The 13352-nt window shown below is 41.1% G+C and overlaps 1 protein-coding gene across 1 annotated transcript in view; it reads right to left on the bottom strand.

The window, feature by feature from the left end:
- Positions 1-13352, bottom strand: part of LOC132505925 (zinc finger protein 75D-like) — a 31289-nt gene that overhangs the window by 14993 nt on the left and 2944 nt on the right. The window contains exons 4-8 of the mRNA XM_060124239.1: positions 12718-12875; positions 12314-12440; positions 10743-10894; positions 10328-10454; positions 8520-8630 (exon numbers count right to left, since the gene is read on the bottom strand). Coding sequence (XP_059980222.1) covers positions 8520-8630; positions 10328-10454; positions 10743-10894; positions 12314-12440; positions 12718-12875 — 675 coding nt within the window. The remainder of the gene's footprint in view (positions 1-8519; positions 8631-10327; positions 10455-10742; positions 10895-12313; positions 12441-12717; positions 12876-13352) is intronic.

Below are 13352 nucleotides of genomic sequence, written 5' to 3'. Positions count from 1 at the left end.
TAGGAAGCAAACATCCACAGGTAGAGATAAAGATGGAACCAGTTTTTGGCAGCAGGTTAATGTGTCAATTTGGGAACTGCAGGTGATAAACACTAGTTTATGGCACCAAGAATACTGGTTGCAAATACACTTTGTTGATTAAGTCGATATTTATAAATGATAAAGTATGGTAAGTTAAATTGGCCATAAAGGGATCTTTCAAAGCAGGTTATACCACACTTCTAGACTATTAGAGCACTGGGTATTGAAGCACAAAATAATTACCTTAGAAAAACACCAGAAGAGGATCAAGGTAAGGGGTGGACACCAACCAAAAAAAAGAAGAGAAAATTCCTCATGAAGAGGAAGTATGGCGCCAAATGAGGAAGGAAATAGAAAAGGAGTATTAAATTTCTGCTTCATTTTTCATCTTAGCAGTTAGTTAAATGTGATGGGTAGGTAAATGTGATGGGTAATACTAAGAAAAAAATATGATCAAGCAGGAATGCTTAGAGGGAAGTGAATTACAATAAATTCTAATTTTTTAGTATTCATTTACACATTATTTCAAGAAAAATAAAGATGAAAACCAATGAAAGTAGGTAAATGAGGGCACTTTGAGCTCCTGGGGAAATGTCCTATATGAACATGTTAGAGAGTACTTACTATTATTATTTTGTTCTTCAGTGGCTTCCAGAAAACCAACAATTAACTACTACCACTGAACTCTTAATGCATGAATCACTCTGATGCTTGTTAAAAGTTAGCAGTTGATCATGTAGTTTCAGCTTACTAATAAGTTGGTCTGATCATTACAGGCATCTAGTATTCCTTCTGGACCACCCTCATTATGAAGTATTTGGGTTGCCTGTTGTTCTCATAAATGAATACCCCAGTGGGGAGACCAAGAGGGTCCTCTTACAAGGTCACCTTGAGAAGTTGTTGGTCAAGTTCTGGTTGCCCTCTGAGGGAGGGAAAGGAAGCTCCCACGTTCTCTATTAAGCTTGCCTCTTGTGGAGAGAAGGCCTCCATAAGAGGGAGAATTCTTCTTTGAGAATTCGTTCTCAAATATGATTTAGGGCAGAGACTGTCAAGAATTGTTTATCTCTTATAATGAAACTATTTATGCATGAAATGTCATAATGTCTGAGATTGGCTTTAAATATTCCAAAACAACCAACTCACTCTCTCCAAGCAAAATAAAAAACAAAAAACTGGAGTCCCTCCCATCAGGAAACTTATGCAAGCCTCTTAGATAGACTCATCCACCAGAGGGCAGACAGCAGAAGCAAGAGGAACTACAATCCTGCAGCCTGTGGAACAAAAACCACATTCAGAAAGACAGACAAGATGAAAAGGCAGAGGGCTATGTACCAGATGAAGGAACAAGATAAAACCCCAGAAAAACAACTAAATGAAGTGGAGATAGGCAACATTCCAGAAAAAGAATTCAGAATAATGATAGTAAAGATGATCCAGGACCTCGGAAAAAGAATGGAGGCAAAGATCGAGAAGATGCAAGAAATGTTTAACAAAGACCTAGAAGAATTAAAGAACAAACAAACAGAGATGAACAATACAATAACTGAAATGAAAACTACACTAGAAGGAATCAATAGCAGAATAACTGAGGCAGAAGAACGGATAAGTGACCTGGAAGACAGAATGGTGGAATTCACTGCTGCAGAACAGAATAAAGAAAAAAGAATGAAAAGAAATGAAGACAGCCTAAGAGACCTCTGGGACAACATTAAACGCAGAAGCACTCACATTATAGGAGTCCCAGAAGGAGAAGAGAGAGAGAAAGGACCTGAGAAAATATTTGAAGAGATTATAGTCGAAAACTTCCCTAACATGGGAAAGGAAATAGCCACTCAAGTCCAGGAAGCGCAGAGAGTCCCATACAGGATAAATCCAAGGGGAAACATGCTGAGACACATAGTAATCAAACTGGCAAAAATTAAAGACACAGAAAAATTATTGAAAGCAGCAAGGGAAAAATGACAACATACAAGGGAACTCCCATAAGGTTAACAGCTGATTTCTCAGCAGAAACTCTACAAGCCAGAAGGCAGTAGCATGATATACTTAAAGTGATGAAAGGGAAAAACCTACAACCAAGATTACTCTACCTGGCAAGGATCTCATTCAGATTCGATGGAGAAATCAAAACCTTTAGAGACAAGCAAAAGCTAAGAGAATTCAGCACTACTAAACCAGCTCTATAACAAATGTTAAAGGAACTTTTCTAAGTGGGAAACACAAGAGAAGAAAAGGACCTACAAAAACAAACCCAAAACAATTAAGAAAATGGTCATAGTAACATACATATTGATAATTACCTTAAACATGTATGGATTAAATGCTCCAACCAAAAGACACAGGCTTGCTGAACGCATACAAAATCAAGAGCCATATATATGCTGTCTACAAGAGACCCACTTCAGACCTAGGGACACATACAGACTGAAAGTGAGGGGATGGAAAAAGATATTCCATGCAAATGGAAATCAAAAGAAAGCTGGAGTAGCAATACTCATATCCGATAAAATAGACTTTAAAATAAAGAATGTTACAAGAGACAAGGAAGGACACTACATAATGATCAAGACATCAATCCAAGAAGAAGATAAAACAATTATAAATATATATGCACCCAACATAGGAGCACCTCAATACATAAGGCAACTACTAACAGCTATAAAAGAGGAAATCGACAGTAACACAATAATAGTGGAGGACTTTAACACCTCACTTACACCAATGGACAGATCATCCAAAATGAAAATAAATATGGAAAAGAAGCTTTAAATGACACAATAGACCAGATAGATTTAATTGATATTTATAGGACATTCCATCCAAAAACAGCAGATTACACTTTCTTCTCAAGTGCACATGGAACATTCTCCAGGATAGATCACATCTTGGGTCATAAATCAAGCCTCAGTAAATTTAAGAAAATTGAAATCATATCAAGCCATCTTTTCTGACCACTATGCTATGAGATTAGAAATCAATTACAGGGAAAAAAACGGAAAAAATACAAACAAACACATGGAGGCTAAACAATATGTTACTAAACAACCAAGAGATCACTGAAGAAATTAAAGAGGAAATCGAAAAATACCTAGAGACAAATGACAATGAAAACACGACGATCCCAAACCTATGGGATGCAGCATAAGCAGTTCTAAGAGGGAAGTTTATAGCTATACAAGCCTACTTCAAGAAACAAGAAAAATCTCAAATAAACAATCTAAACTTACACCTAAAGGAACAAGAGAAAGAAGAACAAACAAAACCCAAAGTTAGCAGAAGGAAAGAAATCATAAAGATCAGAGCAGAAATAAATGAAATAGAAACAAAGAAAACAATAGCAAAGATCAATAAAACTAAAAGCTGGTTCTTTGAGAAGATAAACAAACTTGATAAACCATTAGCCAGACTCATCAAGAAAAAGAGGGAGAGGACTCAAATCAATAAAATTAGAAATGAAAAAGGAGAAGTTACAACAGACACAGAAATACAAAACATCCTAAGAGACTACTACAAGCAACTCTATGCCAATAAAATGGACAACCTAGAAACAATGGACAAATTCTTAGAAAGGTATAACCTTCCACGACTGAACCAGGAACAAATAGAAACTATGAACAGACCAATCACAAGTAATGAAATTGAAACTGTTATTAAAAATCTTCCAACACACAAAAGTCCAGGCCCAGATGGCTTCACAGGTGAATTCTATCAAACATTTAGAGAAAAGCTAACACCCATCCTTTTCAACTCCTCCAAAAAATTGCAGAGGAACACTCCCAAACTCATTCTATGAAGTCACCATCACCCTGATACCAAAACCAGACAAAAATACTACAAAAAAAAGAAAATTACAGACCAATATCACTGATGAATATAGGTGCAAAAATCCTCAACAAAATACTAGCAAACAGAATCCAACAACACATTGAAAGGATCATACACCATGATCAAGTGGGATTTATCCCAGGGATGCAAGGATTCTTCAATGTATGCAAATCAATCAATGCGATACACCATATTATCAAATTGATGAATAGAAACCATATGATCAACTCAATAGATGCAAAAAAAAAAACTGGAGGGGATAAATGACAAAAGTTAGCAAAATTGTTAAAGCCTATATAGGGGCTTGTCATTTTACTTTATTTTAAATATGTTGATAATTTCTGTAATGAGTTTTTTTTAACTAATTAATTCATTAATTTTTGGCTGCATTGTTGCTCGCAGGCTTTCTCTAGCTGCGGCGAGTGGGGGAGACTCTTTGTTGTAGTGCGCAAGCTTGTCATTGCGGTAGCTTCTCTTGTTGCGGAGCATGGGCTCTAGGCACACTGGCTTCAGTAGTTGTGGCGCTCAGGCTTAGATGCTCTGCAGCATGTGGGATTTTCCCCAACCAGGGCTTGAACCCGTGTCCCCTGCGTTGGCAGGTGGATTCTTAACCACTGCGCAACCAGGGAAGCCCCATAATGAAAGCTTTTAAATAGGCATATATAAGAACATTGTTTCTCTCCTACATATATTATCTTAAATCAGTTATTGTTCTATGTATTAGAATGATTTCTGTTACAATGAACAGAAACCCCAATCACTCTGGTTTAAACAATAAGAGGAAACATATAGATTTGTGTTGCTAAAAAGTCCTGGGCAATTCTAGGTGTCAGGTGATTCTTGATCCTACCGCTCAGTGGTGTCTCTAAAACCTGAGTATTTATCACTCTGCTCTGCCTTCTATGGTGTTAGTTTCATCCTAAGGTTCACATCTCTCCTATTTCAAGAAGACTGTCAACATCTGCTGGGTTACATATGTCATCCAGCAAGTGCTGGATCTGTTCTAGCATTTCCAAAAAGACAGGCCACGTTATGCTGCAGAAACACACAGCACCAACATCCCAGTGATTTAACACAACAAAAGTTGACTTCTTATTCCTACAGAGTCCATTATAGGTCTGGGAGACTCTCTAGAACAGATACCCCTCCACAATGTGGGGGGCTTGGCATTCCAGACTGTTCTGACTTGTGACCCCTCTCTCTGTATGTGCTTATATGACTGAGGCAGGAAAAGACAGCATTAGAGAGTCCTGCACCAAAAAATAAATGCTTAAGCTGAGAAGTGAGAGTTCTGCAGACAACCTACTGCTCAAAACTATCTCAGGATCCTGTGTAACTGCAAGGAGAAAAATGTCTAACCACTCCCTTCTTACTGTTCACTAGGATACAAGCTCCATGAGGATATGCATTTTGTCTCCTTGTCCACTACTATATCCTTAGTTTAGAAGACTACCTGGGTACATAATAGGCCCTCATTAAATTGAATGAATGAATGTAATGTCAGCAAGAAATCCATATGTATAACTTGGGAGAAGAAACAGAGTCCCAGGGGTGTAAGGCTGAGACTGTTGGGTAAGATCTATGCAGACCAGAGCTGCAGAGCTGGCCGAGCTTAAAAAATAAGCACACTGGTATACTGGTACAGTTATCTTAGAGAAGAAAATGAAATCCTGCTGAAAGCGGCAGACCAAAACCTCAGGTGACTTACACCATAAAGCACTGAAGCCAAGGACCAAATCAACCGAGCAAACCACCACCATGAGTGCTCAGCTCCTGGAAGGAGCTGCAACAGCCACAAATGCATCTGCTCCTTTAATGTAGTCAGTCCACCCAACATACCACTGGGGACCAGGGGAAAGGGAAGGACACGCACACTGACTGAGACCCTGCTATTTCCCAGGCCGATAGGTGCTTTTCCTTCATCAACCCCTCTAATCCCCAGAAAAACCCTGAGTTGAGTGTTATCTCTATTTCATATGGAAACTGGAGATTTAAGAGTGTTTCAGTAACCAATCAAGAAACAGGAATGTTTTACAAGCTAGAAATAGAAATAGATACAATACAATGTCATCCAGGCTGGCTGGGCAGGGACAACATACAGATCAGTCCTGTTAATCCTGCCCTCAGGCCTGACTGATGCAGCTAAGTGACAGCCAACAGACCCACTAGCTATGGGGTCTTAACAAGCCTCTGGATCTCTTATTTCCTTGTTTAACTCCTTTCCTGATTACACCTAGATGCTCTATCAGGAACACATCTGCATCACTGTTGTAGATAAAAGGTGGAGCTACAAGAAAATCCACAGCCTACAGAGATTTTCTGCAATCTATCAAATGTGTACACTAAGGCTGTTACATGATACGATGGAGAAAACAGAAGGATGACCCTTCCTGTTTAACAGTTACAATGTAAGTCAACCAACATACATATGTATTTGTCCGTCCTTGCCTACCACTCAGCATCCTCTCCCAAATCTTTGCTTTTGGGAACTGGTCTCCTGCTCACTGGATTCCCAGAGTAACATGCCCTGTGACCCATAGGATCCTGGTGCAGTAAACACTTCAGTTCCCAGACAAATATAACCCTCTCCTTGTTCTTTTTTTGTTTGTTTGTTTTGCGGTATGTGGGCCTCTCACTGTTGTGGCCTCTCCCGTTGCGGAGCTCCGGACACGCAGGCTCAGCGGCCATGGCTCACGGGCCCAGCCGCTCTGCGGCATGTGGGATCTTCCCGGACCGGGGCACGAACCCGTGTCCCCCTGCATCGGCAGGCAGACTCTCATCCACTGCGCCACCAGGGAAGCCCTCCTTGTTCTTAATGACATACAAAAGCCAAGTTAAAATGCAAACAGATAAAAACCTGAGAAGGTGATCCTGAATTGCCATTAATTTCCATTTAGACCTTGGAAAAGTGCTCATTTTTATGGCTGTTTTATCCTATTGATATTGTGACGTAAGTAAACAGTCTAGTTTCTTTTACTCGAGAAAATTCTTCTTTACATGGCTAAAGATTCCAACCCGTTTCCATATTATCTCCTTCTTAGAGGTGTTCTCCCTTTTCCATCCACCACCAGAGAGGCATACAATAGTGATTAGTTCACCTGGGCAGATTCCCTATTGGTGAAGTAAATATGATTTCATCACAGTAAAAACTGTACTAATAGTATTCCAGAGCTGAATTTGCTAAAAAGTTAAAAAAGGAACTCAAACAATGTCCAAATTTGTGAACAGTACCCGATGATGGGACAGTTAAGAAAATCCAATTTAGTTCTTCAAAAATTTTACATTAGAATTCATTCCTGCCCATGAGATTACTGAAATTGGTAAACCTGGAAGACAATGGTATGCAATTAAACATCATATTATTGCTTTCTGTTTTGGAAGACCATGCTACAAATGTTTCTAACATGTATGTTTAAGAGTGGCTGGGGAAATCAATGCAAACCAACAATATTCACCTCTGTGACCACAGAAGAATTCATGGCTGCATCCACTATTTGAAGCTGCATTTGCTATTCTGCCAAATACAGTCCCAAAACAGCTTTTCCCTTTACTCTGAATGTTCTTCGAACACCTCTCCTGCTAAGGAAATCCCTGAAAGTTTTAGTAAAAACAGCAAGTAGTACAACTACTAACACATTCCCTGCAGACTCAACCTTGATTCCTTCTGTGAAACATGTTTATTTCCCAAAGTTTCCTGATGAAAAATTCCACTGATGAAAAATTCTTCATGCTTCATAATTTTGTACTTTTCATAACTTTAAGGTCCAGCTCCACTTGGTGAATTTCTTCAGACTGAGGACACTGAACAAGCTTCCCTTTACTGGTGGAGTTTCTGGTGTCTAAGAAGGCTTGAGCGTCTGCTGAAGTTTCTCCTGCATGTGCTACAGGTATAAGGCTGCTCACCTGTGTGAGTTCTCCGGTGTTTAATAAGGTGGGAATTTTGACTGAATTTTTTTCCACATTCATGACATGTAAAGGGCTTCTCTCCAGTGTGAGTTCTTTGGTGTGTGTGTAGATTTGTATTTTGACTGAAGCTTTTCCCACACCATGAGCATTTATATGGTTTTATTCCTTGGTGTGTCGTTAAGTGCTTATTAAGATCTGAACTCCACCTAAACCTCTTATCACACTGCTGACATTTATATGGTTTCTCTTCAGTGTGAATTCTTTGGTGCTTAATAAGGTCAGAGCTAACTCTGAAGCTTTTCCCACATTCCTGGCATTTAAAAGGCTTCTCTCCTGCACGTTCTTTTTTGTGAAGATCCATAAGTTTCAGCAGCTCTTGTTTCCAGGTTGAAAGTTTCTTTTTTTTCTTCACTGGAAAATGCCATTTCCCCACCCTATGCATATCACCATGATTTTCTTTGCCCATTGTTTTCTGGGGGACTTTCAATCTGGCCTTTTTTGATGCTATATCTACTGGTACTTGTATTTCTAAGTCAGAAAGACATAGAGGCTGAAGATTTTCAGTGTCATTTTTGAGCTTTAGCCCTGCTGGAATAAACATAAGAAACAGCTAACTATATGACAGAGCAAGAAAGCCACAGTAATGAAGAGAAAAACTGGATGAACACTAATTTTTTAAAAAAACAGATAAGCAGAAGTGTAAAATGTTAAGCCCTTGTAAAAGTTCCTATTAAGGCACATTTCCTTTCTTCCCATGGTGTACTTACCTGTAGGCAGCTCTCCAGAATTGTCCTTGAACTCCAGGGATCTTCGAACCCACGGCTCTTCCCCCTGCTCTAGACAGGAGATCACTTTAGGTTTGGGGAGCACAAACAATGCTGTGAAATGGAAAAACTGAGGTCAAGGATTGGTAACAACAATAGTCCACTAATTCCAGACTATTTCAGGAAGAGCAAAGGATACTTTAACAGTTTGCAACACCAGATGGTTAAATGGATAGACTCATATCTGGTATCAGGTTCATAACATACTTCATTTGTGGGTGGATATGCAAAGTAGAGAGTGAGAAATAAACCTAAGCTGGACCAATGAAAAGGATATAGGGCATGGGAATCCGGTGCATGATCCCCATCTTCTGCTACCAAGAATACCCCATACTCTACTAAGATAGGACCAAACTGCAGAGGCTGTAGGAAATATACCTGGTCCTATTAAGTCTTTAGGAAGACTCATACTGGATAAGGCCAGATCTAGGGGAGTCAATGTGAAGGTCAGTGGGCTGGGTATCATAAACACAAGTGATTCCTGTTATACTATAGCAACTTTCAATTTCGATCTCAGGTACTAGACACTGGATCAGGAAAGATTTCTACCATTCCCATAGCTCACTGGTTCACATCCAGGTGGAGGAAACAGACCAGAATTTCTTAGTGGACTTTCTCTAAATCATATTGCCAAGTATGGAAAGTATTCATCACTCAGTCATTCAATACATATGTGCTGAGTGGCTATGGTGCACCAGACACCCTCTATGTGCTAAGGATACAGTGGTGAATAAGCCAAGCCCCCTGATCTCACAGAGCTTATCTTCTAGTGCAGAGTGAGACAATCTAACATTAATAAACAAGCAAATAAAATGTCAGGAAGTGATAAATGTTTTGAAGAAAACTAAAGCAGGGTAAGAGAACATTTAAGATTCTGCTTCTGTGAAGATATTTTAGATAAGGCTGTATGAAAAGCCTCTTTTAGAAAGTGATATCTGAGCAGAACCCTAAAATAAGAATTTTACCATGTGGCAGAAACGTGGGCCAGGCAGAGGGAAGGGGAAAGAAATGAGCACATCAAGTCCATGAAACAGCAAGATGAGCAGTATGAACAAAGAGGCCAGAGCAAGGGCACGAGTAGCAGGACATGACAGCAGGCTGGTGAGGAGGGGCCAGATTTTGGAGGGTCCTGAGAGCCTTGGTAAGGAATTTGGATTTATTCTGAACCTTACGAGAAGTTATTGCAAGGTTTTGAAGCAGAAAATGTCATGATCTGATCAGGTTTTTAAAAGACTCTGGCTGCCATGTAGAAAACAGACTGAGAGGGCAGGAGTGGTGGCAGTGGGTGCCAGTTAGAAAGTATTGAGGTGGACCTTGATAGAGATGTTGCTGGCTGAGACCAGGATGCTAACACAATAAGCTGAGACATGATCAGATTCAGGCTACCCTGTGAAGGTGGAGCCAAGAGTGATGTATTAGACTTAGTGGGGTATTATGGCAAGATCAAGGTAAAGGATGACTGGATGTTTCTTGCTCTGAGCAAGTGGATGAGTGGGTATTCTTTTTACAGAGATGATAAGGGCAAGATGTAAGGGCAAGTTTGGAGGGAAGGGGAGATCAAGAATTCCAAATAGTGTAAGGAATGTGTACTTGGAAAAAGCTCCCTGGTGATCTTTTCCCTGCCTACACCATCTAGTTGAGAACCAGTCAGCTACTAGAACAGAGACTCTCTCACAGGGGTGCATTCTCAGTACGCCAACAACAGGATAGATTAGTCCACTCCTATGCTAACGGAAGGGGAGAATCTTTACCTAGAGAGATGACAGTCTCATAGTTTTCTTGCATTACATCATTGTAGAGGGCCTTCTGAGTGGGATCCAGTAACTCCCATTCTTCCTTGGAAAAATACATGGCCACTTCTTCAAATGTCAACAAGCTCTAAAGAAGAGAATGGGCTTTAGCTCAGGACTTGCCACTACAGAAGTAGCCCAACCTTCTGAGCCATCAACTGCATGGTAAGCCAGTCACTAAAGGAACTAACAGCACATGAATTTTTTTTAAGTGGGAAGGCAGAAAGGAAGTAGGCAAGGGATCAGCAAATAGCCTGGGAGGTGCCCAGTTCCTGAGGGGGATCATGTGGGTTAACACCTCTGTGCACCTGCTGGGCAGTGTGGGTCAATGGCAGCAGGGAGAGGTAGCCCTAAGAAGCTGGAAAGCACAGCTCACCTGGGACTCAGGCAAGACGAGCTCAGGTGCCACTGTCCAGTCTTTGGCATTTGTCTGCTCAGGAAAGGCTAGGATCTGGTGAGCAGGCACCGCTGTAGAAGAGTGAGAGGAAATTTCTCTCCCTTCTGTCTTTGAACATCCTAGGCTCAGTTCTGAAATATAGAAGATCCTGATCTTTCAGTAGAAATGGAACACTTTACAAGTGTTATGTGGTACCTAGAAGTGGCTATCTCATTTTAAACAAGAATCAAGCATCTACTCGCCCCTAAGATGGGTTTCCCAGTTGACTCTCTTCAGTTTTCATGAGTGAAGTCAATAAAAGGAAGTCTTGTTTTTTTCCTTACATGACATGAATTCTCCTGAGTTGGACAAAAATTAGAGGTGTTGGAAAATGTAGTACTGAGTCCAGTGTGCCAAGTAAAGGAAATGCAAAGGAAGAAATGAGCTTGGTGAGTTCAAGAAACAGCAAGAAGGGTTTCCCTGGTAGCGCAGTGGTTAAGAATCCGCCTGCCAATGCAGGGGAGACGGGTTTGAGCCCTGTTACAGGAAGATCCGACATGCCATGGAGCAACTAAGCCCACGCGCCACAACTAATGAGCCTGTGCTCTAGAGCCCGCAAGCCACAACTACTGAGCCCATGCACCACAACTACTGAAGCCCACGGGCCTAGAGCCTGGGCTCTGCAACGAGAAGCCACAGCAATGAGAAGCCCACGCACTGCAGTGAAGAGCAGTCCCCACTCACAGCAACTAGAGAAAGCCCGCATGCAGCAATGAAGACCCAACACAGCCAAAAACAAACAAATAAATAAATTTATATATTAAAAAAAAAAGAAACAGCAAGAAGACCAGTGTGGCTAAAGAGGACTGAGCAGGGCAGGAATGGCAGGAGATGAGGGCAGGAAGGTGAGGAGGGACCAGAATTTGGGGGGTCCTGGGTGCCTCTACAAGGAGTTTAGATTCATTCTGAATGTGTGAAAAGTCACAGTAAGGTTTTGATGCAGAGAAGTGTCCTGATATGATCCAGTTTTTAAAAGATTCTGGCTGTGCTGTGTGGAAAACAGCCTGCGGGAGGGGAGGAATGGTGGCGGGGGGTGCCAGATAGAAAGTACTGAGGTGGACCTTGTTAGAGATGCCGCTAGCTTACACCACGATGCTAAAAGCACAGCAGGCTGAGACTTGGTTGGACTCAGGCTACATGGTGAAGGTGGAGCCAAGAGGACTAGTGATGCAGTAATACTACTGGGGTTTGATTAAGATCGGTGTAAAGGATGACCAAGTTTTCTGGGCTAAAATATTGGGTGAATCGTGGTGTCCTTTGTGGAGATGGGAAAGTTAAGAGAAGAGCAATTTGGAGGGAAAGAAGGCAGGAAGGATCAAGATTTAGGATAAGGAATGATAATGTGCACTGGGAAAAAGCTCCCTGGATATACCTTTTCCCTGCCCACACCACCTAGTTGAGAACCAGTCAGCTACTAGAACAGAGACTCTCTCACAGGGGTGCATTCTCAGTACGCCAACAACAGGACAAATTACTCCACTCCTATGCAAAGGGAAGGGGAGAATCTTTACCTAGAGAGATGACAGTCTCATAGTTTTCTTGCATTACATCATTGTAGAGGGCCTTCTGAGTAGGATCCAGTAACTCCCATTCTTCTTGGGAAAAATACATGGCCACTTCTTCAAAGGTCAACAAGCTCTAGAGAAGAAAATGGGCTTTAGCTCAGTATCTGCCACTTCAAAAGCAGCCCAACCTTCTGAGCCATCAACTGCATGGTAAGCCAGTCACAAAAGGAACTAACAGCATTTGATTTTTAAAAAGTGAGAAGGCAGAAAGGAAGGAGGCAAGGGATCAACTAACAAGTGCCCAAAATCGTGGGGAACATCTGGACTAACAGCTCTGAACACCTGCTGGGGAGCGCGGGTCAAGGGCAGCAGGGAAAGGCAGCCCTAAGAAGCTGGAAAGCACAGCTCACCTGGGACTCAGACAAGATGAGCTCAGGTGCCACTGTCCAGTCTTTGGTGTTTGTCTGCTCAGGAAAGGCTAGGATCCGGTGAGCAGACACCGCTGTGAGTGAAGGAGAGCCACAGGAAATCTCTCTCGCTTCTGTTTCTGAATATCCTAGGCTCATTTCTAAAATACAGAAGACCTTGAGTTTTTCAGTATTGATGAGACACCTTTACAAGTGTATGGTGCCCAGAAATGGCCTTCTCTTTGTTAATGAGAACCAAATATCTACCAGCCTCTAAACAGATTCGCCAGTTTTCATAAGCAAAATTAACAAAAGGAAAAACTCTTTTTATTTTCCTCTCATGACACAAATTGTTCAGAGTTAGACAAAGCTTAAACATATTTGAAAATGACATACTCAGGGACTCCAGTATACAGTAGGAGATTTTAATCATTTATCATTTCTTTCCTGGTACACAATTTTCTTCACATTCCGCCACTGACAACCTATTTCTGATTCCAATTCCTTCTGTATTTTATGAGGACAAGGTGGGCCCAACCCTCTCCACTTTTCTAAAAAACTGAGTTCCAATCGCTTCTCAGCCTTTTGGCTAAGATCAAGTGTAAAAAACTGAGTTCCCAGTGTTATTAACAGGGTTC

This window comes from Lagenorhynchus albirostris, chromosome 15, assembly GCF_949774975.1.
Source record: "Lagenorhynchus albirostris chromosome 15, mLagAlb1.1, whole genome shotgun sequence".
Taxonomy (NCBI): domain Eukaryota; kingdom Metazoa; phylum Chordata; class Mammalia; order Artiodactyla; family Delphinidae; genus Lagenorhynchus; species Lagenorhynchus albirostris.
The sequence above is the reverse complement of the archived record's forward strand: the minus strand, read 5'-3'. Positions and strand labels throughout refer to the sequence as shown.